Raw genomic sequence first — 26,662 nt, 5'->3', positions numbered from 1 at the left:
CACCCACGCCCTGCAAGTGCTCGCAGGCACTCTCCCGCTGGACCTAGAAATCATACAACGCGGCCTACTATACTACCTAGAAAAAGGCACCCCACAGACTTTTCTGGGGTTCACTATTGACCTAGCCAGCAACAGAAATGTGGAAAAGAAGAGGATACAAACTCACCTGCAGCAGGCATGGCAGGAAAGGTGGAGCAACTCTCAAAAGGGAGAGATCACAAAGAAATTTCTACCCAATATTGAACAAAACTACCCAACCTCACCCAACTGGTTCTCCCCAGGTCTACAAGCAACGTACCTCTTAACTGGACACGGAGCTATAAATGCCAAACTGTCTCTACTTGGGATTCAGGTTGATCCAACTTGCACTTGCGGGGGGCTGGAGAGCTGGCAGCACCTAATGTATGACTGCAGGCTCTATGAAGACCTACGTGGTGTTTTCCTCACCAGAATCCACTACTTACCACAGGGACAAGAACATCACCTCCTAGACACGAAGGAGGAGTATCAAGCCTTCTCGGATTATGCACAGGCACTGTTCACGAGGAGGACGACGAGGAGAAACCAAATGGCCGCAGCCCACAACCCACTACCATTATAACCAAAGAACATCTGTTCTTCAGCTCACCGGGCTCCCTTGCCTGGTGCCTTTCCACCCCCTCCCCTGCGCCGGTGGTGGGACGGTCCCCCCGGCGCCCCCTACTTTCTCCTGGTGAGGCATGGGCATGCCTCACTGACTTCTGGGGTTGCCTACTCTATCATCCCCATATTTCTGCCTTAACCCCCCCAGCCTTCAGTCTCCCACCCACTCTATCTTTATGCTAGTGAATGTCCCACACACAAAAACGTAATTATGTCAAAATTCCCGTTCGCCCATTCTTTCGGCCTTTATTATGCAAGCATTATCCCCCTCACCTAACGATCATCAAACCGACGATGATGGATATATGTCTCTGTCTGTACATACGTGCATATAAAAGAGCGCGCGCGTTTTTTTTTTTTTTTTTTTTAAGGTCCTAGCCTCTGAAATCTCAGGAAATTAGGTGGCAGGACCTGCCAGAGTGAAACTAAAACTACTGGGTTCCTGGTCTGCCTCCACGGGGCGAAGGTGGGGCAACGTTGGGCCTCAGCAGGGGTCCAGCGGCTAAACGACCAGATGAACAACGGTACACGACATCACACAGATACAAAGCCCACACACTTTTAAATCTCTGGCATTTCCCAGTGAACTGGTACACCCACAATGAAAGCAACACGGAGATGGGGGAAACCCCTGGTGCCGTCTGACACTAAATACACCTTACACCTTACACCTTACACACCTTCTGTTTCACTCCATAACTTAGAAGTAGCTGCATATTTTCATTTTATAGCAGTGTACTCACCCAGGACCATACTTACACTTCTCATTGTCCTAGGTGCTAAACTCATGTGGGGCTCCCTTTAAAGATACCAGAGTCCAAAAAAAAAAAAAAAAAAAAAACTTGCATATACAAATATACAGTCACTCCCCGATTAAAGTAAGGGTTGTGTTTCGTGGAACTCTACGTAAGTCGGATTTTACATAAGTAGGAATTTCCCCCATGCTTGTGCAGCACTTGCAATTATGCTTGCTGAATTGATTGAATCAAAAACGAAATGTTCGATGAGCATATGAATAGAATTATTTATTGTATTTATTAAATTTTTTATCTCATGCGCAGGAAAAATTGCAAAAGGTTGCAATTTTAAAAATTATAAAAATTACAAAAAAAGAGAGGAGGCAGGCATAACGTCAGTAAGTTTTACCTCTCGAGCATCATTGCCAGAATCGACGTCTTCAGCTGATAAGTAAACTGATGCGGTGGCTAAGGGCTGTGGAGATATAGAAGGGGTCGGCCACTCAGCCATAGGAAAGAACATATTAATGCATGACTGGACAGTGGCTTTTTTCTTTTCATCGTAGATTTCTTTGTAGCAAGCAAGCATATCATTCAACCTTCTGTTAACTTTTAAGAATTGTTCACTGTCAGGATCCATCTTCTCAACCCTCACCATTGCTGATGCAATTTCACAAAATGCCATTGCCATCTCTCTGGTGATGAAGCATCTTGGCTCCTCATTTGGTTCATCTTGAGCTTCGTCAGCATTTTCTTCTTTCACTATCGCTGCCTGCAAGTCAATAAGTTCTTTGTTAGATAATTCCTTCTCTTCTTCCTCTATTAACTCCTCCACATCTTTGGCAGTGACCTCCAACTGAAGTAGCTCTGCAACCTTTACTGTGTTATCTGTAACCTCTTCATATGATTTGTCTTTTTCAAACCCTTTGAAGCCTTTTACGTGCCCGTGGGCATATTTTCTTCCATGCACCATTTAAACAACTTTTAGTAATTTCCACTCAGGCCTTATTAATGTTTAAGATGGCGTAGTAAATATGTAAGATTTCCAAAAGTCTCTTAACGTAAAATTTTTCTCACCATCTACTGCAGACAGTGCCTGAGCAAATGTTGTGTGTAAATAGTATGCTTTTAAATTCAAAATAATACCCTGATCCATTGGTTGGATAAGTGAAGTCGTGTTTGACGGTAGAAATATCACTCTCACATTTGAATTGAAATCATCTAGATGCGTAGGATGTCCAGGAGCATTGTCTAATAGAAGCAAAATCTTGAAAGGAAAGTCGTTGTGTTTACAATATTTTTCAACCTTGGGAATAAAGCAGCATTTAAACCAATCCTCAAAGAGAGCATATTGTTATACATGCTCTCTGGTTCGATCAGAAATGCACGGGTAGGGTGGTTTTTATTGATGCCTTTGAATTCACGAGGATTTCTAGAATGCTACACAAGCAGTGGTATTAATCTGTAATCTCTCGCTGCATTAGCCCCAAGCAAGAGCATGGCCCTACCTTTTGAAGCCTTGAAACCTGGCATTGTCTTTTCCTTTTCGGCAATGTATGTTCCACCTGGCATTTTTTTTTCCAATACAGAGCAGTCTTATCAACGTTAAAAATTTGCTGTGTTGAATAGCTGCCTTCATCAATACTTTTTTCCAACACATTACAAAATTTCTCTGCAGCTGCAGAATCGGCACTGGCGACTTCACTGCATACTTTAATGTTTTAGAAACCAGCACGAGCTTGAACCTGTTAAACCATCCGTTTTTCTATGAACTTGACTTGGGGGTTTGCCATACTTATCTTTAATATATTCATAAATACTTCTTGCTTTTGCTTGAATGGCCATTGGACTTAGGGGCACTTGCTGCTGAATCTGATTTTCCATCCATGTTATTAATAGCTGTTCCATCTTTGGGCATCTGAACACTGTTTTTTGATCGCTGTTGATCTTAAGTGTGTTGATCCATTGACATGTACTTTTATATGCACACTCTCCTTTAAAATAGTATTCACTGTTGAATCAGTGAGACCTAATTCTCTTGCAATAGATGACAAACTTTGTCCTGCTTCGTACTTCTTAATCATTTTCATCTTCATTTCTAAATCAATTTTGTTTCATTGCCTGGCACTGCCTGGTTGCACTTTCCGTTGGTCCCTTTCCCTTCATCATTGTAATACACATCACATAAATAGGTTTCTAAAAATTTGTTTTTTATATGATTGAAGATTTCAGTGAAGGGGAACACATTTCACCATAATACCATAAAGTAAAAACCCACAGAATTCCAATTATCGGGATTATCGCAAATGCAATAAGTTTGAGTTTACTACTTGTTTATAATAGATTGCACTTAGAGAAAAGCCCAATAAACTGGAAATTGCAAATTGTTTTTTGGTCGTGATCTCCAGAAACGTGCTTTAGAAAAATATCACAAAGGTGTTCAAAATTGATTCTTATAATGGGAACAGATGATAATGTTGAAAGTGTAGTGCAATTTTCATTATAAATATAACCTTTTAGAGAGATAAATAGCTTAAATAATATAGCGAAATTTTTAACTTCCAAGAACTGAGAACGAATTACAAAAAAAAAAAAAAAAAAAAATGTTATTGGGTTCACATTAGGACATTTTCACAATACCTCCATTTATCCCTACAGATGCAAAATATATTTCCATATTTTTTTCAGTGTGCACTGGCCAGCAAAAAATTACATAAAGTCAAATTTGCATAAGTCAAGTATTACGAAAGTTGGGGAGTTCCTGTAATCAGAAAAAAGCAATTACAGTTGACCCTTGAGCAACACGGGTTTGAACTGCATGGATCCACTTATTTGTGGATTTTTTTCAATAAATATATTGGAAAATTTTCACACACAAACACTTAGACCATACATGGCACCATTCACAAATGTAAAGAAGCAGTATTAAATCATAACTGCATAAAATGAACTGTAGTACATACTTTACTGCTGTAATAATTTTGTAGCCACCTCCTGTTGCTATTGCAGTGAGCTCAAGTGTTGCAAGATCAGCTTAAAATGCCATGTGATGCTAATCATCTCTGCATGAGCAGTTCGTCTCTCCAGTAAATTGTGCATCGGGGTAAAAAGTGATCTCTCGCCGTTCTCATGTATTTTTCATTGTGTTTAGTGCAATACCATAAACCTTGAATAACACCATGGGAGCCATATGAAGGTCCACTACTGATGCTAGTGCATGACTTTTCTCTGCTCCCAAGAAGCAGAGAAAAGTCAGGGGAGTGATATTTAATATAAAATTAATAATGTGTTAGTTTTCTTACTGTTTTATAACTTTGCTTTCAAAGAATTGCATTACTGTACAGTATGCCCCTCTCTCTCTCTCTCTCATAATTGGAGAAACTGTGTATCAGCCTATCATCACAGGTAAGTGGTTTTTTTAAAAATGTAACAATTTTCCAATACTGTATTATGAATATGACTGTAATACTGTATGCCATAAAAATTTTATAACGATTCATTCATTAGTGTATAGGCTTGGCTACTGTGAAGTAATCATATCAATTACACTAGGCTACCATAAAGCAATCATATTGCTGCTTCTTTGTTATCTATGCATGAATCATTAAACCTGTAACAATTCATGCATTGATATACCAGTAGCAATTCTTCAAATAAATATGAATTTCTTTTTCACATCATCTTTTCATTTTTGATGTCTAGTGTTAGTAGTATGTATAACATCTACAGTGTTTTGTATCATATAAGACAATATTGATGACGATTCATCTTGTAAACAGATGATATAAACTTATGGCATCGATAAATACAATACAATACAGTACTACTAATGTATTTTCTCTTCCCTACGATTTTCTTAATAACATTTTCTTTTCTCTAGCTTAGGCGCCTCCATAGCCAGGTGGGAAGGAGCAGCAGTGCGTAGCACATACTTCTTGATTAGACCGGGGTTCAAGCCCATCACCACCAAATATGGAGGATGCGGAAACGTCAGGGAATGACCACCTCATATGCCGGAGCAATATGGCCTTAGTTGCTAATGCTCCTAAAAACCAAATAACAAATTAGAGTCTCGAAACATGATTAACAATAACCAATTTGGATTCCGGAAAAAATTGATCATCAATAGACCTCATGGTTAAAGCCGAAACAAACATCAGAAATGCTTTCATCAAAAAGGAACATCTTGTCATGATCTGTCTGGACATTGAGAAAGCCTTTGACACCACATGGCATCTTGAAGGATATAAATTGAGAGGCAATTTGCCATATTTCATCCAAAATTTCTTACAACAAAGAGCCTTCCAAATTCGTTATAGGGGATCTCTGTCTAAAAACTTTGTCCAAGAGGAAGGAATCCCACAAGGGTGTGTTCTTAATGCCACTCTGTTCACAATTAGAATGAATCACATAACTGAATTCATTCCAAAAACAGTGGAGCTGGATTTTGGATTCCAAAAACATTTGGATTCCAAAAACAATGAACTCACAATTTCTTGTCACTCTCAAAAAATGAACTACATTGAGAGAATTGCAAATATCAATAAATCGCATCCAGATTTCGATGACACAATGATTACAGGCTATCCAGTCAGAAATCTACTGCCATTCACTTCTGTACCATATGTAAAATGCATCCTGATCCTGAACTATATTTAGATAACCAGTAGTATTTGTCTAATAGACTTAATTTTTGACAGCAAGTTAAACTATCAAAGGCACATTGAACATCTCCTGATTGCTTGTCATAAAATGATGAACATACTCAGAATCTTATCAAGCAACAACCTGGGGAGCAGATCATTACAGCTTGCTTTACTTATAAAAATCCATAATCAGATCATGCCTGGACTATGGTGTGCCTGTCTTCGATTCTGCTAGGGAGAGTGTTTTATCTCACCTCATTCACCTCGCCTTAAGAATACCCTAGGGGCGTTCAGAACATCTCCAGTGCAAAGCACAGGCAACTCAACCTGCAGGTATTAGGTTAATGGAATTAGCAGAAAATTAGAATACACCATCATCAGCCATTTTCAATCCACTGCAGGATGAAAGCCTCTCCAGCAACTTTCCAGTTCCTTCTGTTTAGTGCAATGGTCATCCATTTACTACCCACAAACTCATGAATTTCATCCATCCATCGCCATTGTTGTGTCTTCCAGGGGTTTCTCTTAGCTCTTCTTGGGTCCCATAAGGACATGTTTTCTTAGTCCACATGTCATCATGTCTTTGAGCTATCTGTCTTGCCCAAGACCATTTTAGTTCTTTAGTTTTGATAAGATAATGTCCTTTACTTGAGTTTGCTGCCTAATCCATGTGTTTCTCTTCTTTCTAACAATCTGATTCCCAGTATAATTCGTTCCATTCTTCGCTGTGTTGTTCTCAGCTTCTTTTCCATTCTTTTGGTGAGTGCCCAAGTTTCACTTCCATAAGTCGTGGTGGGGAGTATACATTGGTTCATTATTTTACGTTTCAGACAAATTGGGATATTGCTCCTCAGTATGTGACTATATTTCCTGAATGCTATCCATCCAAAATTTATTCTTCTCTTGACTTCCAGCCATTTATCATTATTACAGCTAATAACTTGTCCTAGATAAGTATGTGACTCCATCTTTTCGATTACTGCTCCTTCAATCATTATATCCCTTTCTGTGGCATACTTGTTCATTATTACTTTTGTTTTAGCCATATTCATCTTTATTCTAAAATCCTTACTGACTCTGTGTACAGGGCTGGTTTTTGTATGTTAGTTACCTGCGTGCTAGAGATATTTGGCTGCCCCTATCAATGCTCCCTTGGTAGTAATGAATTTTTTGCTGTGAAAATAAGCATAAAACCTTGTACTTATGTTATTTAATGAAACCATTCACAAGGAATTATGTAAGTGTAACCTTAAACTTAATCATAAGATGTTAACATGAAAGTTTGCAAACTCCAAGCTTTTTTGCTTTTGTTTACGTGGTTTAAAACAAGACACAATCGTAGAGGTTATGGAAGTCCCATTGTTGAATCCCTCTTTGGTTCAACGGATGAAACCACCATCGTCTGTGCTTACACTTGTGTAAGCACAGGTGATGGTGGTTTTTTGTGTCATGATTGTGTCATGTCCCTAAGTTTTCTGATGCAAAACACCTAACACGTATGCTTCGGCATTATTTATAACCATAAACTGCACAGCTATATCATGCAAACATCAATTTTTTGAAGTATGAAACAAAAGCATGTTGTGTTTCCGAAGTTAACAAATATGTTTACGGTCATGTTTATGTTCCCATTGTGAATGTTGGTATGACTTCTTAATTTTACGGTAATGTTTGTTATGTTATTTTTATGTTTAATTTTCATTGTGAATAGGCCTTTAGAGAATACAGTATTATTTATTAACAAAACCACATTCGCTATTTAATCGCCGACCACTATATTAAAATAATATTAAATTACATTTTAATTTTATTTTTCAAAGTGCACTATCGGCCGCCCTAGGGATTTGGCTGCCTGCATGCATGCACGCACTGCACACCTACCAGAACCGGCCCTGTCTGCCTAATTGATTAAGATTTTCCTCTAATTCTTTGGGATCATGGCTTATGACCACAATGTCATCTGCAAATCTTAAATGGTTTAGGTACTCTCCATTCACATTGACTCCTTTCTGCTTCCAGTCTAATCTTCTCAAGGGCAGCAGTAAACAGCTTTGGAGATATTGTGTTTCCTTGTCGAACTCCTTTCTCAATTTTAAATTTGCTACTGTCTTTGTCTAGTCTAATAAAGTAGGTAGTGTTCTCATATATTTTCTTCAAAATCATAATATATGGGGTATCTTTGCTTTGTCTTTCTAATTCCCGAACCGTTGCCTTATGCTGTATGGAGTCAAATGCCTTTTCATGATCCACAAATGCCAGGCATAATAGTGTTTTATATTCATTTGCTTTCTCCATTAGCTGTGATATTACGTGAAGGTTATCCATAGTTGAGAATCCTGTCCTAAAGCCAGCTTGCTCTTTCGGTTGATTCTCATCACGTATTCTTTCTAAATCTGTTAGTAATGACTCTTGTGAACAACTTGTAGATGTAGGATAACAAACTAATTGATCTATAATTTCCAATTTCTGATTTATCTCCTTTCTTATGCAGAAAAACTATGACCATTATTCCACTCCTTAGGCGTCATACCTTTTCTAATGCATTTCGTGAAGAGTCTTGTCAGTTTTTGTGTCATGTCCCTTCCTCCCAATTTTAACAACTCTACAGTAACTTCATCTTCCCCCGGAGATTTCTGATTCTTCATTTTCTTCAACACATGTTCTACGGCGCCTCTGAAGCCAGATGGGAAGGAGCCGCAGTGCGTAGCACACGCTTCTTGATTAGACCGGGGTTCGAGCCCATCACCACCAAATACGGAGGATGCGAAAAGGTCAGGGAATGACCACCGCATATTCCTGGAGCAATATGGCCTTAGTTGCTAATGCTCCTAAAAACCAAAATAACAACATAACAAACAACACGTTCTACCTCATGAGGAAGGATATCAGGTATGTTGTGTGTGTTACTAATTTGCGATCCATCTTTCCCACTGTTGGCATCATTCCCTCGCTCCTTGTATAACTCTTTATAGTAGTCTTCTGCTATTTGAATTATGCCTTCTCTGCTATTTATAAGCACACCATCACTATTCTTCAGTTTCAGTATCATTTGTCTTTCTGTATTACTGCTCATGGCTGCTGATATAAGTGCTTTGTTTTCCCTTAATGCTTGTTCTACTTTTGTTGTGTTAAATCTTATGTCCTCTCTGAGTCTCTTTCTAATGGCTTTGCATAACTCAATATACTCAATTTTCTTCTTGTCAGTGTTTTTCTTGCTCTTCATTTGTTGTCTTCAGTTCATCATGACAAGTGTTTCTTGACTATTTTTTTTCTTTGAATTTCTTTTTACCTGTAGGTTTCTTAGGCTTTATCACTTCAGAAAGTTGTAATATTCCTTGTCAATACCTTGGTCCTGAGCAGTCTGCAGAAACTCAAACTTGTTCTTAAGTTCCAGTACATACTGCTTTTTCTCCTCTTCTGTTATCTCAAAGACCTTTGTATTATTTACTGGAGTCAGTTTTTTCCTTTCTTTTCTTACATCTATATCAAATGTGCATCTTACCATTCTGTGATCACTTCCAACATTTACCTTGTTGTAACATCATTCATTCAGGATAGTAACATCATTCACAATATGTCTTCTGTTAGTGAGGATGAAGTCAATTTCATTAGTTGCTAATCCATTTGGGCCCTTCCACGTCTATTTTCTGTTCACCCTTTTCTTGAGAAAAGTGTTCATTGTTGACATCCCTCGAAATTCTGCACAAATCTGTCACCTCTTTTATTTCTTTCACCAATTCCAAAATTTCCTATTGTTCCCCTTTCTGCGCTGCTTTGTCTCTTTCCAACCTTAGCATTGAAGTCCCCCCATAATGATAGTGTAGTGAGTTTTCTGTTCATCTAGAAGACTCTCAATTTCGGTGTACATTTCTTCAACCTCTTCATCATAATGGCTCGATGTTGGTGCATAAATCATTATAATCTTTAGCTTATACTACCCTTAGAAATCCTGAGTAATAGTCTTGACACCCTTGGTGATGTACTTGTGAATTCCAAAATGTTGTTTTTTATATCTTTATGGACCAGAAACCCAACTCCACCTTCGCTCCTTTCACTGTTTCCATTAGTGTATAGCAGATTTCCAATTGATAAACTTATAAGTGATTAATTTCTTCTTCTTCTTGTTTCAGCCAAACTGATGATATTCCAATTCCTTTTCCAGCTCTAATATCCTGTCTTCACCAATGAGCGATCTTACGTTGTAACAGGCCAAGTTCAGTTTCCGTGCATGGCAGCCTGGTTGTACCCAGAGATTCTTAGCACCCTCTGCTTCCACTCTGATCCTCTTGTTGCTGTAAGAGGGGGAGTGAAAGCCGCTGGGAACTGAGAGCCATTTGTTTCATCTTACTGTCATGTGCTCGAGGGTTTGGTCTTTTCCTCTCCCTGCTGACCAGGCATCTTGAAAAGAACCATTCTACACGTTCGTTGCCACCTAAGTGACATAACAGGGCTTACCATCAAGAAGGTGTGCGTGAGTGGATTTTAGCGAGGCAGACCAACCGAACTTCTCCTAAATCTTCTGAAATAGAAAGATATTGGATCCATCTGTGTTTTAGACTGAGGGTCTGATAACACACAGAATGCCTAAATTCCTACAAGATCCTAAAGATCAAGACCTTCCATGGTTTGTGATCATGCTGTCTTGTGACAGTTATTTCCTTCAATGGGGAAAACACTCCTAAACCGACATTCACATCCAGCAGTTACACGTTCTCATACACAATAATATTCTGACTTCACTAAAATACATATTGATGGATTGAAGTCGGAGTGTAGAATGGGTGCACCAGTGGTATTCCATGACACAACCATTTCTGAATCACTTCCAACAGGTGCAGTAGTTACACCACTGAATTAGACACCAAAAGCTTGCTCTGGAAAATATTTTCCATCTCTCAATCCAAAAGAGCATTATATACACAGACTCGAAAAGCACATTATTAGCCATGCAACATGTTTCCCCATCCGCTCATCCATTACTAAAGCTCATCAGAACAGAGTTGATTCATCTTGGAGAGCATCGGCAAAGAGTTGTCTTTTGCTGGATTCCAGGTGATACTGGAATACCAGGAAATGAAATTGAGGATGACACTGCCAAGCATCCATCCAGCACAGCCCCAATGAATTTTCTTGTCCTTATCAATGATTACAAAATACATACAGTAATACCCCGACTTACGCTACCCCGACTTACGCGAACTCGGAGTTACGCGGTTCCTGATTTTCTCGTTTGGCAACGCTGCCGCCCACTGTCTTCAAGGTCGTTTTTCATATGTTATCGATATACGGTGCGACGGCGGAGAATGAGAGCGAAAGATGAACAAAATTCAACTTTGCTGCTTTTATGTTTTTTATATCAGTGAAGGGGAAACACAATTTCACCATAATAACGTAAAAACCAACACAATTCCAGCTATCGGTATAATCGCAAATGCAATTAGATCGAGTTTACTACCAGTTTATAACAGATTCCACTAGCAGAAACGCAACTGGATTTTTATTGTTTTATGGTAGTAACCCCTAGAAATGTGAGGTGTTAATAGTGTATCTCTGCCTTTATGGTGTTGTTTATTCAGTTGCTACATGCGCGCAGCTTTGTTTATGCGTATCAAGCGTGCCTCCTCGTTTTGTAATTGTGCTTTATTCCCTAAAAATGAAAAGGAAGCGTCCTGGTGAAGACACTGCAGATTCAGAGAGAAAAAGAAAAGCAATTATCGATAAACAGATGCGGACTGGGTCAAAAATTCTTACCCGGGAAAATTTATAGTGGCCTCATACTATGGTTTATGGCCAAAATTACACTGGCCCACCGGGGTTTCCCCGGTAAGGCTTATGGCCAGTCCGCCTCTGTCGATAGAGAAAAAAATATGAAATTGTGAAACGCTTTGAGCGAAATGAAAGACCATGTGATATTGCACGTGCTACAGGCCTAAATGAAGCAACGGCGAAAAGCACATGACAATTGCAAATTTGACAGGTTGAAAATTGAAAAGGGCTCAATTGTAAAGGGCTTAAAAATTTTAGAAAACATAGACTCCAACGAAGAACGCGTTATAGCTACAAAGCAAGGAATAAAAAAATTATTAGCTTGCTACGAAGAAATTCTGCGTGAAAAAAAGAACGCGCTGTGTTGTCAGACGAATTTGTTAGATTTTATGAAGCCATCGACATCGAAATAACTTTTTAACGTAAGTCATTTGTTTTTTTAATACATATTTTGTATTAATATGTATAAAGAACTGCAATTTTATTAATATTTTTCTTCTAAACTAGTGTTTTTGTTAGTCCTTGGTCCCAATTAAGCAAAATTTATATGTATTTATATGCAAAGTTGTACCCCGACTTACGCGAATTCGACTTACGCGATTTTCGTCGGACCCACCTATCGCGTAACTTCGGGGTATTACTGTATATAAGAAATATCTGTAAAGGTCGATGGACACTTTAGTGGTAAATGCATATACATAAATTCCTTGAAATTAAACCTGTTCCACAATATCTTCAAAAAGTCCTCTAAGGTTGGGAGAGTAATACATATCCAGAATTTAAAACAAATACACCAACCGTTTAACTGTAGTGGTTTAATACTGAAAACTATAAAATGTACCAAACGATACTGCACTGTAAAATAATATATGCAAAAAACAAACTGATTTACAAAATAAAATGTACGATAAAAATTTTTAAAATATACAATAGAATATAAATAAAATATTTAAAATACAATAAAATACAATAAAATTAAAAGCGATAAAACATTGACTGAAGCTTTCGGAGGCGGAAGCCCCCGAAAGCTTCAGTCAATGTTTTATCGCTTTTAATTTTATTGTATTTTATTGTATTTTAAATATTTTATTTATATTCTATTGTATATTTTAAAAATTTTTATCGTACATTTTATTTTGTAAATCAGTTTGTTTTTTGCATATATTATTTTACAGTGCAGTATCGTTTGGTACATTTTATAGTTTTCAGTATTAAACCACTACAGTTAAACGGTTGGTGTATTTGTTTTAAATTCTGGATCTCTTCCACAATTATGGGTTTCTAGCTTCCGTACAAACAGACAAGAAAAGGTAGTCCTGGCCAGAGCCTGAATAGGCCACACTCATCTGACTCATCTCTTCCTATTATCAGTTAATGACCCAGCACAGTGTATGCACTGCCACAGACCTGAATGTGCCTTGTATAACAACTCCCATCTAATTTCATTCACATTTGTTTCAAACTTGGCCATATCATAGGCGAAAAACCAAAGCTTCAGAATTTTTCTCTTTCTTGAAACAAATAGGTTTATATAACCATTTGTAACTTTGTCCATAGATTCCAACACAAATAGTATTAACTACACTGGTAGGTTCAATATGGCCTAAGTAGCCAATGCACCAGAAAAATCCAAGTACAACAACAACACATTATAAGACAATCTGATTTACTAGCCCACTCTATTTCTCTGTACAGTTGTTCATTATGCTCATCAGAGTCATTAGGCCTATAACACACTGCTACTCTCAATTTTGCTTTCCCTCTGCTTATGTCACATCAAACCGACTCAGCATTGCACTGTCTACCCATGTGAATTGGCTGCACTTAGATTTTATGTTCTTCTTAACTAATGGATAATCTCCTCCTCCCTTCCTATCCCGTCTATCCTTTTCTGTACACATTGTACTCCCCAAATTCCAATTCTGCATTCCTTATATCTGTATGACATCTCTGATATCCCAACAATATCTGCCTTTGATGTTTTGACCAACACCCCAAATTCATCAAATTTATTTACTAATCTATTGGAAACATTGGTGTTCATGCAAGTATACATTCACCTTTTCTTATATTTTAGCTACTCTAATACAGCCCATGTATTTACTTTTTCCACGATGACTCCCAGCAGTCTGAAATCCCCCACACCTTGTTTTCCAGGCTGCTGCTAATTCAAATAGAAGCAGTGCAAGAAGCACTTTCACCTCTGCAAGCGGCAACTGTTAATCTATTAGTCCATGTATCCCCCCCCAAGCTAGCAGCTTTCCGACCCACCTATCACTACCTCAATAGCATCAGCAAATATTCTTGCACCCTTTCTATTTAAGTGTATCCCATCCCTGTAGAAGCGGTCTCTCCTGTTAACAAGCACAGACCATGCTGCGAAAAATTCTACCTCATGAGCCTTGCACAATCTCTTCAAGGTGAATTGATTGATAATGCTCTCATCCTATACTCCCTCCAATTATGTCTGGGCAGAATTGCAGACACTTTTAAATTCAACCCTAACTCATAGCTTTTGTTCAACATTGATCTGTACTTGTTAAGTAATTCTGCCGATCTCCTACTCTTAATTCCATGGGTGCCAGTGTGTACAATGATATCACGTTTTGTGCCCTTAAAAGATCATATCTGCTCTACAACATCATCAACTTTTGCCCCAGGTAGACATAACCTGGTCCTGTTCCACTTATCTTCTTTGCACAATATATTCCCTGTTTCCCTGACAATAGAGTCACCGACAAAAACTAGTCCCTGTGGGACCAGCCAGCACATTCTGCTTTGGGGATTGCCGCTGTGTTGCCTGATGTTCAAGTGCAAGCTCTGGCATTGATGTGGGCAGCTGAGAACTCAATGGGCCCTAGTTTAAATCCTTTGAGGGCATCTACCCTGTTCTTCAAGCTCTCATAAAGGCCCATGACAATGCTGAGTTGGTGCCTAATTTTCTCACACTTCTTACATCGAGCACACGCAAAGATATTCCCCTTGGCAATATCATGTCCCATTCCCGATAGATCCACAAACATCAAACAAGCAGTACATTTCAAAAGGCTGTGATTCAGAGGACAACTCCCTCCCCAATTCTCCTCTGAGCCACAGCACTCAGACTACTTTGAGCCTTTTGCTTTGCTGCTCTCTGGTCTGAGGCATGATTTCGATTCAATTTCAATACAATTAAAAATATAACACTAAACTTATATGCCAATGCAAATAAACTATATCTATACATATTCAGTTTTCAGTATCGAGTTTTATCTCCTATCAAGTTTAAGTTATAACATTGTTTGTAAAATCTAAGTGGTTTTTAAAATCTAATATGTATTAAGTTAAAATGTTATGTTTGTAAAATCTGAGTAGTTATAATAGATAATAAATTTAACTATCTATTACCACTCACATGGTTTGAACTCTCACACTTGCTATGTATGCTAAATCACCAGTTCTAAAAGTTCTACAAATATTACTGTCATATGTTACGATCTATGTGACAAGTTAAATTATTAAAACATGTAAGTAGTGCTATCATTTATAATATAATCCTCTGCTGATACTGATTACACTGCTCCAAGTTACCCAGAAACTTCCAGTATCTGCTATATCGATACGAAAATAGTGGCGGCAGATTCGAATGCTACTGTCGATTTAATGCCGGCAAAAATCGACTGTAATTTTCTATGCGATTACAAAACCGAGTAAAGAATAAGTGCACCAAATTAATCAGAAAATCACAAAAAAATACTATACTAAATTTAAATCAAAAGTTATAGAAAAACAGTAATTTCAAATCAATAAATAAAAATGTCTACTTAGTGGTTTTGAACATGTCTGGTTGATACATTATTTAATAACCTTAGATATTCAAATGGCCATACTAACCATCTCAAGAAGATTTACAGAAATTTATTGGCGATTTTACTATTAAACTTAATGAATCTGGAAATTTCAATGGTTTCTAACTTTTTTATAGCATTTATTTATATTTCCATTTAAAACCCAACAAGTAAACATATCAAAAAATTAGTCAACTTAATATAAAATAGAAAAATATCATTTCACATATATTCAGTGGAATACCATATTCTACAAGTGTTTCTGGTTGAAAGGAAAGGAAAGGAGACAATATTCATGGCTGGATAATAAAAAACTGGATGTGAGAGATAAAATGTATTTGCTGGTTGCTGATCTCTTGAAATGAAATTACTAAGTCATTAAGAATATATGGATATGAATATATATGTCAGTATGTGGTTAATTGTCATGTTGATGGTATATCCCTTAGTATTTTTGCTACACTGACCGAGTTACTTGTCAAGTGAGGGTTATGGTTTTATTCTTGCAAAGCAGGCAAGCTAATCACAGAATAGATGTACTTTGTAGACACTTATATACTGATGTCTTGTGATCTTATTTGCCTCATCACAAATATTAAATAACAGCTCACTACAATAAGTTATTTGAATTACTAAAATAATTGCCAACCTTTCAGTCTATTGCAAACCTTGCATTCGGTTATTCATCTAGGATATCATCTAGGATCATCACAAATATTAAATAACAGCTCACTACAATAAGTTATTTGAATTACTAAAATAATTGCCAACCTTTCAGTCTATTGCAAACCTTGCATTCGGTTATTCATCTAGGATATCATCTGATTGCCTGAATCACGCCTAAATGTACCTCTAAACTTAAACGTTCTGTATTATGTCAATGAATGATATCACATCATTGCATCTAATATCCACCAAAATTTAATCTAATGTTACTAATAGGGTGAGTCTGCCATTGGTAGAATGACCACATATGGATTTAAGAATTACTAAGCTGATCTTGGACTTTTGACGTAGACTGTTATAATACTTTTTGATAAAAGAGTAAAACTTGTTTTAATGGACTATATGGGGATATGATGTGTCCACTAAATCAGATTAGGTGTTAAACTTTAAATATGTATACATAGTCACTAAAGTTGCCAGAATGTTGTGAAAAAAATGTTGCCTCATAAAATAAAAAACATTACATGTTGTAACACTCAATTTTACTGCACTTATTGTGTGGAGTAGAACTTGAAATGTTAATGTGCCATATAGTGGCAGTGTAAAGTAACTAATGCTTATTCAGTGTCTGATTAGTACCCTCACTAGTGATTCAAATGACTCCCTTTTGATGTCTGACCCACTATGCAGGCTGATGTAAGGTGGAAGTGACAAAAAATCCTGTCTTCCTGATTGCTTTATCATGAAAATATTTAAACTGATGGCAAATACCATCAGACTGAGGAAGTTGTGCTACTCTGCCCTACAAGGATGAAATGCCTGGTTCAGTAAACATTCTGTTATTCATTAAACTGAGGTCTGTTAAAGTGAGGGCTTACTGTATGGTATGTTCTTAAACACTTTATTCAAATAACAAAAAAAAAAAAAAAAAAAAAAAAGTTTTTATAATTTCCTTGATTCAAAAAAAAAAAATAGTTTTATAATTTCCTTTTATAGTCACAGCAGCAAGACAACATTTACCAAGAAACTCTTGCTTCCCATAAAGCTTCCATTTCTGCTCTTCAAGAAGAAGTGAAAAATTTGCAGTATCAGCTATCACAAGCACAAGAGGAGGCACTGCAATCTAATAGGACTACTGATTATATCAGGTTAATTAGTAGTAGTTAGATTTATTTTTAGACAAATAAATTTTTAAGACATTTATATCTTAAAAATAGGGTAATTCGTAATAATGGAATTAAAAATTCGCACTATATTTTATTAAATTTAATTCAGTCATATGAGTGTGAGATTTATTTATAGTTAAAGTAAATACTACTGTACCTTTGTGTTTTAAAGTGAAAGTTTTTATTTTAATAATCTTTCAAGATTTTAAAAATTTTGAATGCATTTCCACCTAAACAATTATTTCTGCTTTTGTTGTGAGCAAAAATACACCAACTGTATATAATGTAATGTTTGAACTTTTAGAAGTTTTTTTTTTTTTTTTTTTAATAAAAGTATTTCATAGTTTTTGAATATCACATTTTCAGAATTAGTCACGACTGGATCATAAAAAAAAGTTAAAAATTAGTGTGGTTGCATGATCAGAAGATGTCATTTTAAGTACCACTCAAATCTTTTAGTTATTGCTATACATTCAAGAACTATAAGATCATTCACTTAACATTTTGATCATACCTTGTATGCTTGTATATAGAGGCTACCATTGTAAATAATAGTTGAGTTATTTCCATGCAAACAAGATTGGCAGTAGAGGGATGGCAATTTGAGCAGCATAACAAAGTGTTAATTAAGTGCTGGAGTGAGAGTGCATTTAAATGCACTTTTGTGTGCATGGAGATTTGGATCGCTTCTATCTCATCTTGGAGGTGTACAAAATATAATCAAAGAAAGTTGCACACAAAAAAAAAAAAAAAAAAAAAGAGATCCATATGGCTTGCAAAAGTACATGTCATTTAATAGCAGACAGCTGACAAATTTGATACAGAAGGTTTGGTAAAAAATGCACGCGAAGGAACTGAGGAAGGTAGATACAATATATGATATGAAGAAAACACTTCCTAGGTGCGTGAGATTTTAACAGACCGGAGAAGTCTGCACAATGATATGAGGTTCTACCCAAAGGTTTAGAGACTAATATAAAAAAAAAAAAAGGGAAGGAAAGGAAAGAAAGAAAGAAAATAGCTTCACCTTACTAGTTATTCCATGGAATCTCCTTCAAAATAGTTTCTCTGAGAAATAATACATCTTGTCCAGTAATACTTCTTTTGCTGGTAGTGTTTCTGGAATCCATGTTTTATTTATTCTTACAGTGCCTCTTTCTATATTTGTTAGATCTTCAAAATGTCATTAAACCTCCTTCCCTTTTTTAAATTGAAGAAATTGCAGGAGCTAGATATGGGAGACTGAGGATCTCTGGATTAATACCATGTTGTTCTTGGCTAGAAATTGTTGCACATGGTGATGGCAGTGTGAGCCAATTCACTTGCTCATTTGATTTGTCACAATGTAGCAATAGATCTGTTGTACACCATTTTCTTGGATGGTTGAGTGTAATGGCTTCCTATAGATGCTGTAGGACCTTTTTTTTTTTTTAGAAGTGCTGAGTAGTATAACATTTTTACCATGCAGAATTAGTTGTTCTTTCAAATTCATCATCCTAATAAAACACAAATTTTAAAAGGTACTCAGTGTAACTGGTATTTTCACCAAACTAGTTGTAAAGATAATGCAGTTTTTCTTTTTGATCTATGCAATAGAAACATTCCTCAAGAAAACACTGTATATTAAGAACTTACTTCCAATGAGAAAAAAAAAAATTAAAAGGAGGAGTTACATGAAAAGGCTAAGCTGATGCTTATGATTGAACTACCAAATGATAGAAGTTATAGATGTTTAATCATGTAAAATTCAAGTAGTACAAAAATTATTTGTATACTACAGTAAGTGTTTTTAATTGCATATCATAACATATACAATAAAATTACATTACATGACTGTTATGCTTTAGAGGCCATGATTTTGTATTTCATGTTTTTATATCATGCTGTCTTTCATTATGTATTTTGTTTTGTGTTTTCTTTTAAGCTATTGCCATAGTTGTTGCTAATACTAATAGCATTAATTGCTAATAGTTATTAGTGGATTCTCTCAGGGTTGAGTTCTGGGTCCTTTATTGTTTTCAATATTTATTAATGATATTGATGAAGGCATATCAGGCTCAGTGTCTAAGTTTGTAGATGATATGATGGTTTTGATATTGTGGTTAATGGCAGTGATCAGGATATGCTATTGCAACAAGATTTAGAAAATTTAGAAAATTAGGCAGATGAGGGGTTGAGATGTGGCAATTGAGGTGGGATGTGCAAGACACTTCATATGGGTAGCAGTAATCCTAGATTAATGTACCAACTGTACCACACTCAGAGTAGTGGAGAATGAAAATGACTTAGGGATAACTGTGCAGTCAGATATGAAGTCCTCTCAGCTCATGTGGTTTTGTCAATGATATACAGAAATAAATTTTTCCAGTAGGGATAAGGAGGTGATTATCCCTTTGTATAAGGCAATAGTTAGACCACATCTTGAGAACATACATACATACAGGTCTAGATGCTACATTTTCAGAAGGATTTAGATCTGTTGTGATGGATGCAGAGAAGAGCAACAAGATCACTGAGGGGGAACAAAGGGGTGCTCTTACCAGGATAGGCTTCAGTTCTGCAAATTGCAGCACCTGGAGACTAGGCACCTGCAAGGAGATCTGATATAGGTGTTTAAGGCTTTGAATGGATTGAGTAAGCAAGCTAACTGCTGATGGACTACACACATGGGGTACATAAATTCAAATTGAGGAAGGTTAGTTGCACAATAGATGTGCAGAAATTTGCCTTCAGATAGTGAATTTGAGTAATGCTTGTTGGACCAAACTTCCATCTGATGTTGTAGAGATGGGTAGTTCTTCCTTGAATTTATTTGAATAAATTTAAGAAAGAACTAGACAAATTGTTAGAGGTGGTGGACAGGTGATATGAGGAGCATTTTTTTTTTTTTTTTTTTTCCCTCCTGATGCTGTATAAGTTTGCTTTCTTCCATAATTTGCCATCATTAATACTAAGGCAATTCCAAGTCAGCAAAATATATTTATGTGCTGTGTTTGTACTATGGAAATTTTAAAGTTATAATTTAATAATAGGAACAAATAATTGTAATTTATTACACAAAATTGTGTATAAATACAATTGAACTTCAAAATCTGGAATTCTAAAAATCTAGCACCTTTTTTTGGGGAGGGGGATAGAATAATTTATAAATTACCCTTCCTCTGTGTTATTGGCTATTATACATGACTACACAAAAATTTTGCCATGACTCCCCACTGTAGCACATTTTCTGACATCACTTGTATGTGGGATTTTTGATTGTAGGCATTTTGTAATTTAAACAAATACCCTATCTTTTGAGAGAAAAGAATAACTACCAGTCAGAGTTTTGTTTCAGCTAGTGTCTTGCTTCCCCTCCCAAAATTGGTGCTCACAGTATGCATGTGTATAATGGCTGACATAAATGTATCAATGCATATATTGCATTGTTGGGGTGACACTTACTGGAGAAATTACAAGAGCAGATCGATAAATAATGTAAAATTACTCAAACATGCACAAGGGCAAATTTATGATGTATTCTTGTTGTATTACCAATTGTTAACACACCTAATACCATTTTTCTGGCGTTTTTAGATCTGAAGATATGAATGGATAAAGTGACAGCTGTTTCTAGCAATGGTGTGTTATGGAGTTTCTGTTCAAATTGGATGAATATTTGGTCATATCTATCAATTGAAAACTCCAGACAGTCTATGGGGACTAGACAGTTGATCAAAATAATATCCAGAGGGGGCTCCAATGGTTTTGGGAAGGTGAGTTCAACACTGAGGACAAACCAAAAGCTGAAAGACCAACATCTGTCACAAACGGTGAAAATGAAGAACTTATTAACATGCTCATTCAAAATGACAGGTGCTTAACCACCAGACAAGTGATGGACACCGCAAAAACATCAAAGAGAAGTGTTTTGATCATCATCAACAGACTGGAGTACAGAAAAATCTGTTCTAGGTGGATGCCTTAAGCTGCTCACACGAGAGATGATGACTGCAAGAAAAGAGATCTGTGAAGATCTTTTAGAGGTTTGATGCAATTGGTCTTGACTGCTTTAAAGGGGGTCATCATATGTAATGAAGCATGGATCTTCCATTATGACCCACAAATTAAATGACAATGCATGAAATGGGAACACCTGACATTACCTGTAAACAAAGAGTGAAAACTTGTGGCCATCTCTACTGGGATCAATTGATAAAAATGGCAGCATTTTTATCAATTTCTTGGAAAGAGAAACAACCATCAACAAAGAAAGATACTGCTATTACTGCAAATGCTAAAACTAAAAACCTTAAATGAATTGGCAGAATGCCAGGTTTCATTAGGATAATGCAAGACCCGACACAGCACAGATGACACCATCAAAGATTGCCAGCTGGGATGGGACATAATGCTTCGCTTACTCATCCTGTAACCTTGACCTTGCCCATCAGATTTCATTTTTTTTTTTTTTTTTTTTGTTTGATAGACTGAAGGCATTCGTTCATGGTAAGGTATTAGTATTAGTAATGGCCATATGGTGCAAGGAAGCCCAAGACTTATGCCGCACCAGCCAAAAATAAAATAATAAAATATAATAATAATAATAATAAAAGAAAAGTAAATAGACAACCTATGCATTTCCCTCCTCCAGTTGACCTTTGAATTTCCCCCAAACTGTCAGCCTCAACCACCAATGTAGGTAACTTATTCCAGTAATTTAGAACTCACTGGCTAAAATAAAACTTCCTGCAGTCTAGGCTCCCCTTTAACTTGAATTTATGGCTCCTAGTTCTAGAATCATTTGTACTTTCATCCTCATTCATTTTACTTTATCTCAGAACCTTAAACACCTCTGTCTAGTCTCCTCTAAGGTGCCTAGTTTCCAAGTTATTAATTACCCATATATTCAAAGTCTTTCCTCATATCGATGCCTTTTGCCAATCTCACCAGGTGAGTTACCCATCTTTGGACCTTTCAAGAAGCTTGATGTCTTTTTTTAGGTGTGGTCTCTACACTTGAAGTATTCCAAGTGTGGTCTAACAATAGCTTTCTATAATGTGATTATGATGTCCTTATCTCTACTAGAAATGTTTGATAAATCATTGATAGAATACAATGGGCCATCCTTGCAGCCTGTCTACAATGCTCGAAGAACTTCATGTCTGATTGTATCATAACTCCCAAGTCCTTTTCTTCCACAACTGACTTTAGTTCAACTCCACTAAGCGTATAAGTTATTTTGGGGTTGCTGTTTCCCAGGTGTAAGACTTTGCATTTTGCTGAATTAAAGCATAGCTGTCACTTTACCAACCATCCCTGAAGTCTATCTAGGTCACTCTGAAGAAGCTCTGCTTGGTGGTGATCATTAACTACTCTACCGATATTTACATCATTTGCAAATTTAGACATCATGCCCACTATCCCTTCATCAATGTACTTTAAGAAAATCAAAAACAACAGTGGTCCCAATACTGATCATTGTGGAACCTCCACTTCTTGCATTAACCCAATCTGAAGAATAACCATTTATCACAACCCTATACCTCCTGCCCTGAAGCTGTCCTGCTATTCATCTAAGGATTTTTCCTGTGATTCCAACCTGTTCCAGCTTATAAAGGATGCTGGGTATTCTTCAGAATTTCATTTCTATCTAAATGATCCTGAATTCCACCCTCGATCATTGCCTTCATGATTTTCTCTACCACTGAAGTTAGACTGACTGGTCAGTAATTTCCCACTACACTCTTAGAACCGCCTGTATGTGTTGACCCTTTTCCAATCCAACGGAATCTCTCCTGAGTCCAGTGATGCTCTCACAATTAGCCTTAATGGTTCAATGCACTCACTTTCCACTTCCCTTAAAATTATAGGGTATATGCTATCAACCCCGGGCACCTTACTCATCTGTAGGCTTGAAAGCTTTTTCATTAAATAATCATGTATAATTTCAGTATCATTAATTACATATTTTTCAACTTCATTCCTCATTGTAATTCCTCATTGTAATATCAATTTCTCTGTAATTTCTCTCTAAATATCAATGCAGAGTAACTGTTGAGCTCACCTGCAACATCAGCTGGGGTATCTAATACTATCCCATGTCCATTACATAATGGTCTGATCTGATTTGTCCTTCTCTTCTTTGCATTTATATATGTGGAGAATATGTGTATTAATTTTAAAGATTTAAATACTGTCTCAGACCATCATAGTCACCTTTACGAAAGCAAAAACCCTTCCCTTTACCTCTGATGGTAGTTACCCTTTAGTAAATCCCACTTCAGCACACTGTGATCACTGTCACCTGGTGGTTCCTTTATCTGCAGATTCTTAATGCATGAAGAATCACTACTGATAATCAGATAAAGAGTATTGCTCCCTCTAGTTGCCTCCCGAACATGCTGATGTAGAAAACAATCATCCAATAAATCCACAAAAACCTTGCTAGTGTGTGAGTGACCAACCCACAAATTCCAGTCAATATCTGGGAAATTAAAATCGCCCATTATAAGACTCTGATTTACTGGCCCACTCCATTTCCCTGTACAGTATCTTATTATACTCATCAGAGTCATTAGGCCTATAGCACACTCCTACTCTCAATTTTGATTTCCCTATGCTTATGTCACACCAAACTGACTCGACACTGCCCTATCCATCGATGTCGACTGGCTTCACTTCCTTGGATTTTATGTGTTTCTGAGCAATACCTCAAATTCATCAAATTTATTTACCAAACTCCTGGCATTAGTGTACATGCAAGTATACATGCACCTGTTCTTATTCTTAGCTGCCCTAACACAACCCATGTGTTTACTAGTTGCGTGATGACTCCCAGCAGTCTCTGAAATATCCATCTTGTTTTCCAGGCTGCTGCTCATTTCAGTAGAAGCAGTGCAAGAATCATTTTCACCTCTGCCAGTGGCCATTAGTTCTTGTATCCCCCCAAACTAGCAGTTTTCCGACCCACCTAACACTGTCTCGACAGCATCAGCAAATATTCTTACACCCTTTCTATTTAAGTGTATCCCATCCCTGTAGAAGCAGTCTCTCCTGTTAACAAGTACAGACCAGGCTGAAAAAAATTCTATCCCTTGAGCCTTGCATAGGGGGCATAGATTCACACTGAGGAAAGATAGTTGTAGAATAGATTGTGAAAGTTTGCCTTTAGCCAGCAGGTATTTTTTTGCTGGAACAAAGTTCCATCTGTTGTTGTGGAAGTTGATAGCTTAAATTAATTCAAGGCAGAACTAGACAAACATTTGGAATGAATGGATCAGTGAAATGGGAAGGTTTTTTTTTTTTTTTTCCCTTTGGCTGATGCTATATAAGCTTGCTTTCTTGCATCATGTGCCTATATTAATGCTAATTATGGGTAAGGGCTTGCTTAACCTCCTTTGCTGCCTCTCTTAATATATTTGGATACATCCCATTCATCCCAGCTGATTTTTTATGTTTATCTTCAACAATTTCTCTTCCAGTTTCCTTTCATTATCATTAAATCATTTAACTCCCCATTAGAGTTTGATAAACTTCTAGTTTCCCCTTCCCTGAACAATTCTTCTGATGTGAATGTAGAAGCAAATTTCCTATTCGGTTTGTCAGCAACCTGAGCATGGTCATCAACAGTTAAACCATTGACATCAAATGGTTTAATGTGATTCAACCCCTTTCTTCTATTGTTATTATTTGCACAGAAGTCTTTGCTGCTGTTATTTGCATTCTTTGTTAGTGATTTCTTATCGCCTTATAATGTATATGCTTCTGATGCATTTTTCTTCTCTGCTGCAAGTCTCATCATGTCATCTGACATCCAAGCCTTGAACAGTATTTTTTCGTTGGTATCAAATCCCCAGTGGCTTGTGTGATTATTTCCCCGAATGATTCCCATTTAGATTTTCTTTTGCTAGCATCATCAGTTGTTCCCATTGTATAGAATTTAAAAACTGTCTGAGACTGTTTTTGTCACACTTACAAAAGGAGCCGACCGGGCTAGCCGGGTGGGTAAAGTTCCTGCCTGGCAACCCAAAGGTCGCGGGTTCGATTCCCGCCTCGGGCTTGGATCAAAGTACTGCAAAAACCTTGGGAGGTGCATTATGGCCACAGAAGCCTATGTGCCAACAACTAGGAAAAAAAAAAAAAAAAAAACTTACAAAACGAAGAGCTTTTCCCTTTACCCTTGGCAGTATGTAAATCTTTAAGTAAATTCCACATCAGTACCCTCTGATCACTGCCACCCAGAGGATCAGCCTGTTTGTCTGTGTAATGGAGTACATGCTTCAGTAAAGGTAAAGCGCATTTACTGTGTAATATGTTTTATAGAGTAATGTTTTGTGAATAATGAAATTTAGTGTTCTGCATCACAGCTATTTTCTTTTCATCTTTTACTTTTGAAGATAAGCCAGAGTATATTGTTTCAACAATTTTTACAAAAAAAGTTTAAGTTTTGTTTGACACTTTAAAACTCTTCTGTACACAAGTTTCTTTAATCCAAGTAAAAGATAATTTAATGTTAACATAGGAGACCAGGCTGCCATGCACGGAAATTGAACTTGGCCTGTTATAACGTACGATCACTCATCGGTGAAGACAGGATATTAGAGCTGGAAAAGGAATTAGAAAATGTGAATTGGAATATCATCGGTTTGGCTGAAACAAGAAGAAGAAATGAATCACTTATAAGTTTATCAAGTGGAAATCTGCTGTACACTAATGGAAACAGTGAAAGGAGTGAAGGTGGAGTTGGGTTTCTGGTCCATAAAGATTTTAAAAACAACATTTTGGAATTCAAAAGTACATCACCAAGGGTGTCAAGACTAATACTCAAGATTTCTAAGAGGTACAAGCTAAAGATTATAATGATTTATGCACCAACATCGAGCCATGATGATGAAGAGGTTGAAGAAATGTACACTGAAATTGAGAGTCTTCTAGATGAGCAGAAAACCCACTACACTATTATTATGGGGGACTTCAATGCTAAGGTTGGAAAAAGGCAAAACAGCGCAGAAAGAGGAACTATAGGAAATTTTGGAATTGGTGAAAGAAATAAAAGAGGTGAAAGACTTGTGGAATTTGCAGAATCTCAAGGAATGTCAGTAATGAACACTTTTTTCAAGAAAAGGGTGAACAGAAAGTGGACATGGAAGAGTCCAAATGGATTAACAACTAATGAAATCGACTTCATCCTCACTAACAGAAGATATATTGTGAATGATGTTACCGTCCTG

General features: G+C 36.9%; 1 protein-coding gene across 1 annotated transcript in view; it reads left to right on the top strand.

Annotated features, from left to right (window-relative positions):
• The window catches only part of LOC150088059 (centrosomal protein of 135 kDa-like), a 507,662-nt gene that overhangs the window by 305,108 nt on the left and 175,892 nt on the right, over positions 1-26,662 (top strand). Inside the window, exon 15 of the mRNA XM_090369998.1 lies at positions 17,281-17,432. Coding sequence (XP_090226124.1) covers positions 17,281-17,432 — 152 coding nt within the window. The remainder of the gene's footprint in view (positions 1-17,280; positions 17,433-26,662) is intronic.

The sequence above is a fragment of the Mastigoproctus giganteus genome, chromosome 3 (assembly GCF_048544385.1).
Source record: "Mastigoproctus giganteus isolate SK-2022 chromosome 3, ASM4854438v1, whole genome shotgun sequence".
NCBI classification, from domain to species: Eukaryota; Metazoa; Arthropoda; class Arachnida; order Uropygi; family Thelyphonidae; genus Mastigoproctus; species Mastigoproctus giganteus.
Note: the sequence above shows the minus strand (reverse complement) of the source record. Positions and strands in the feature narration are given on the sequence as shown.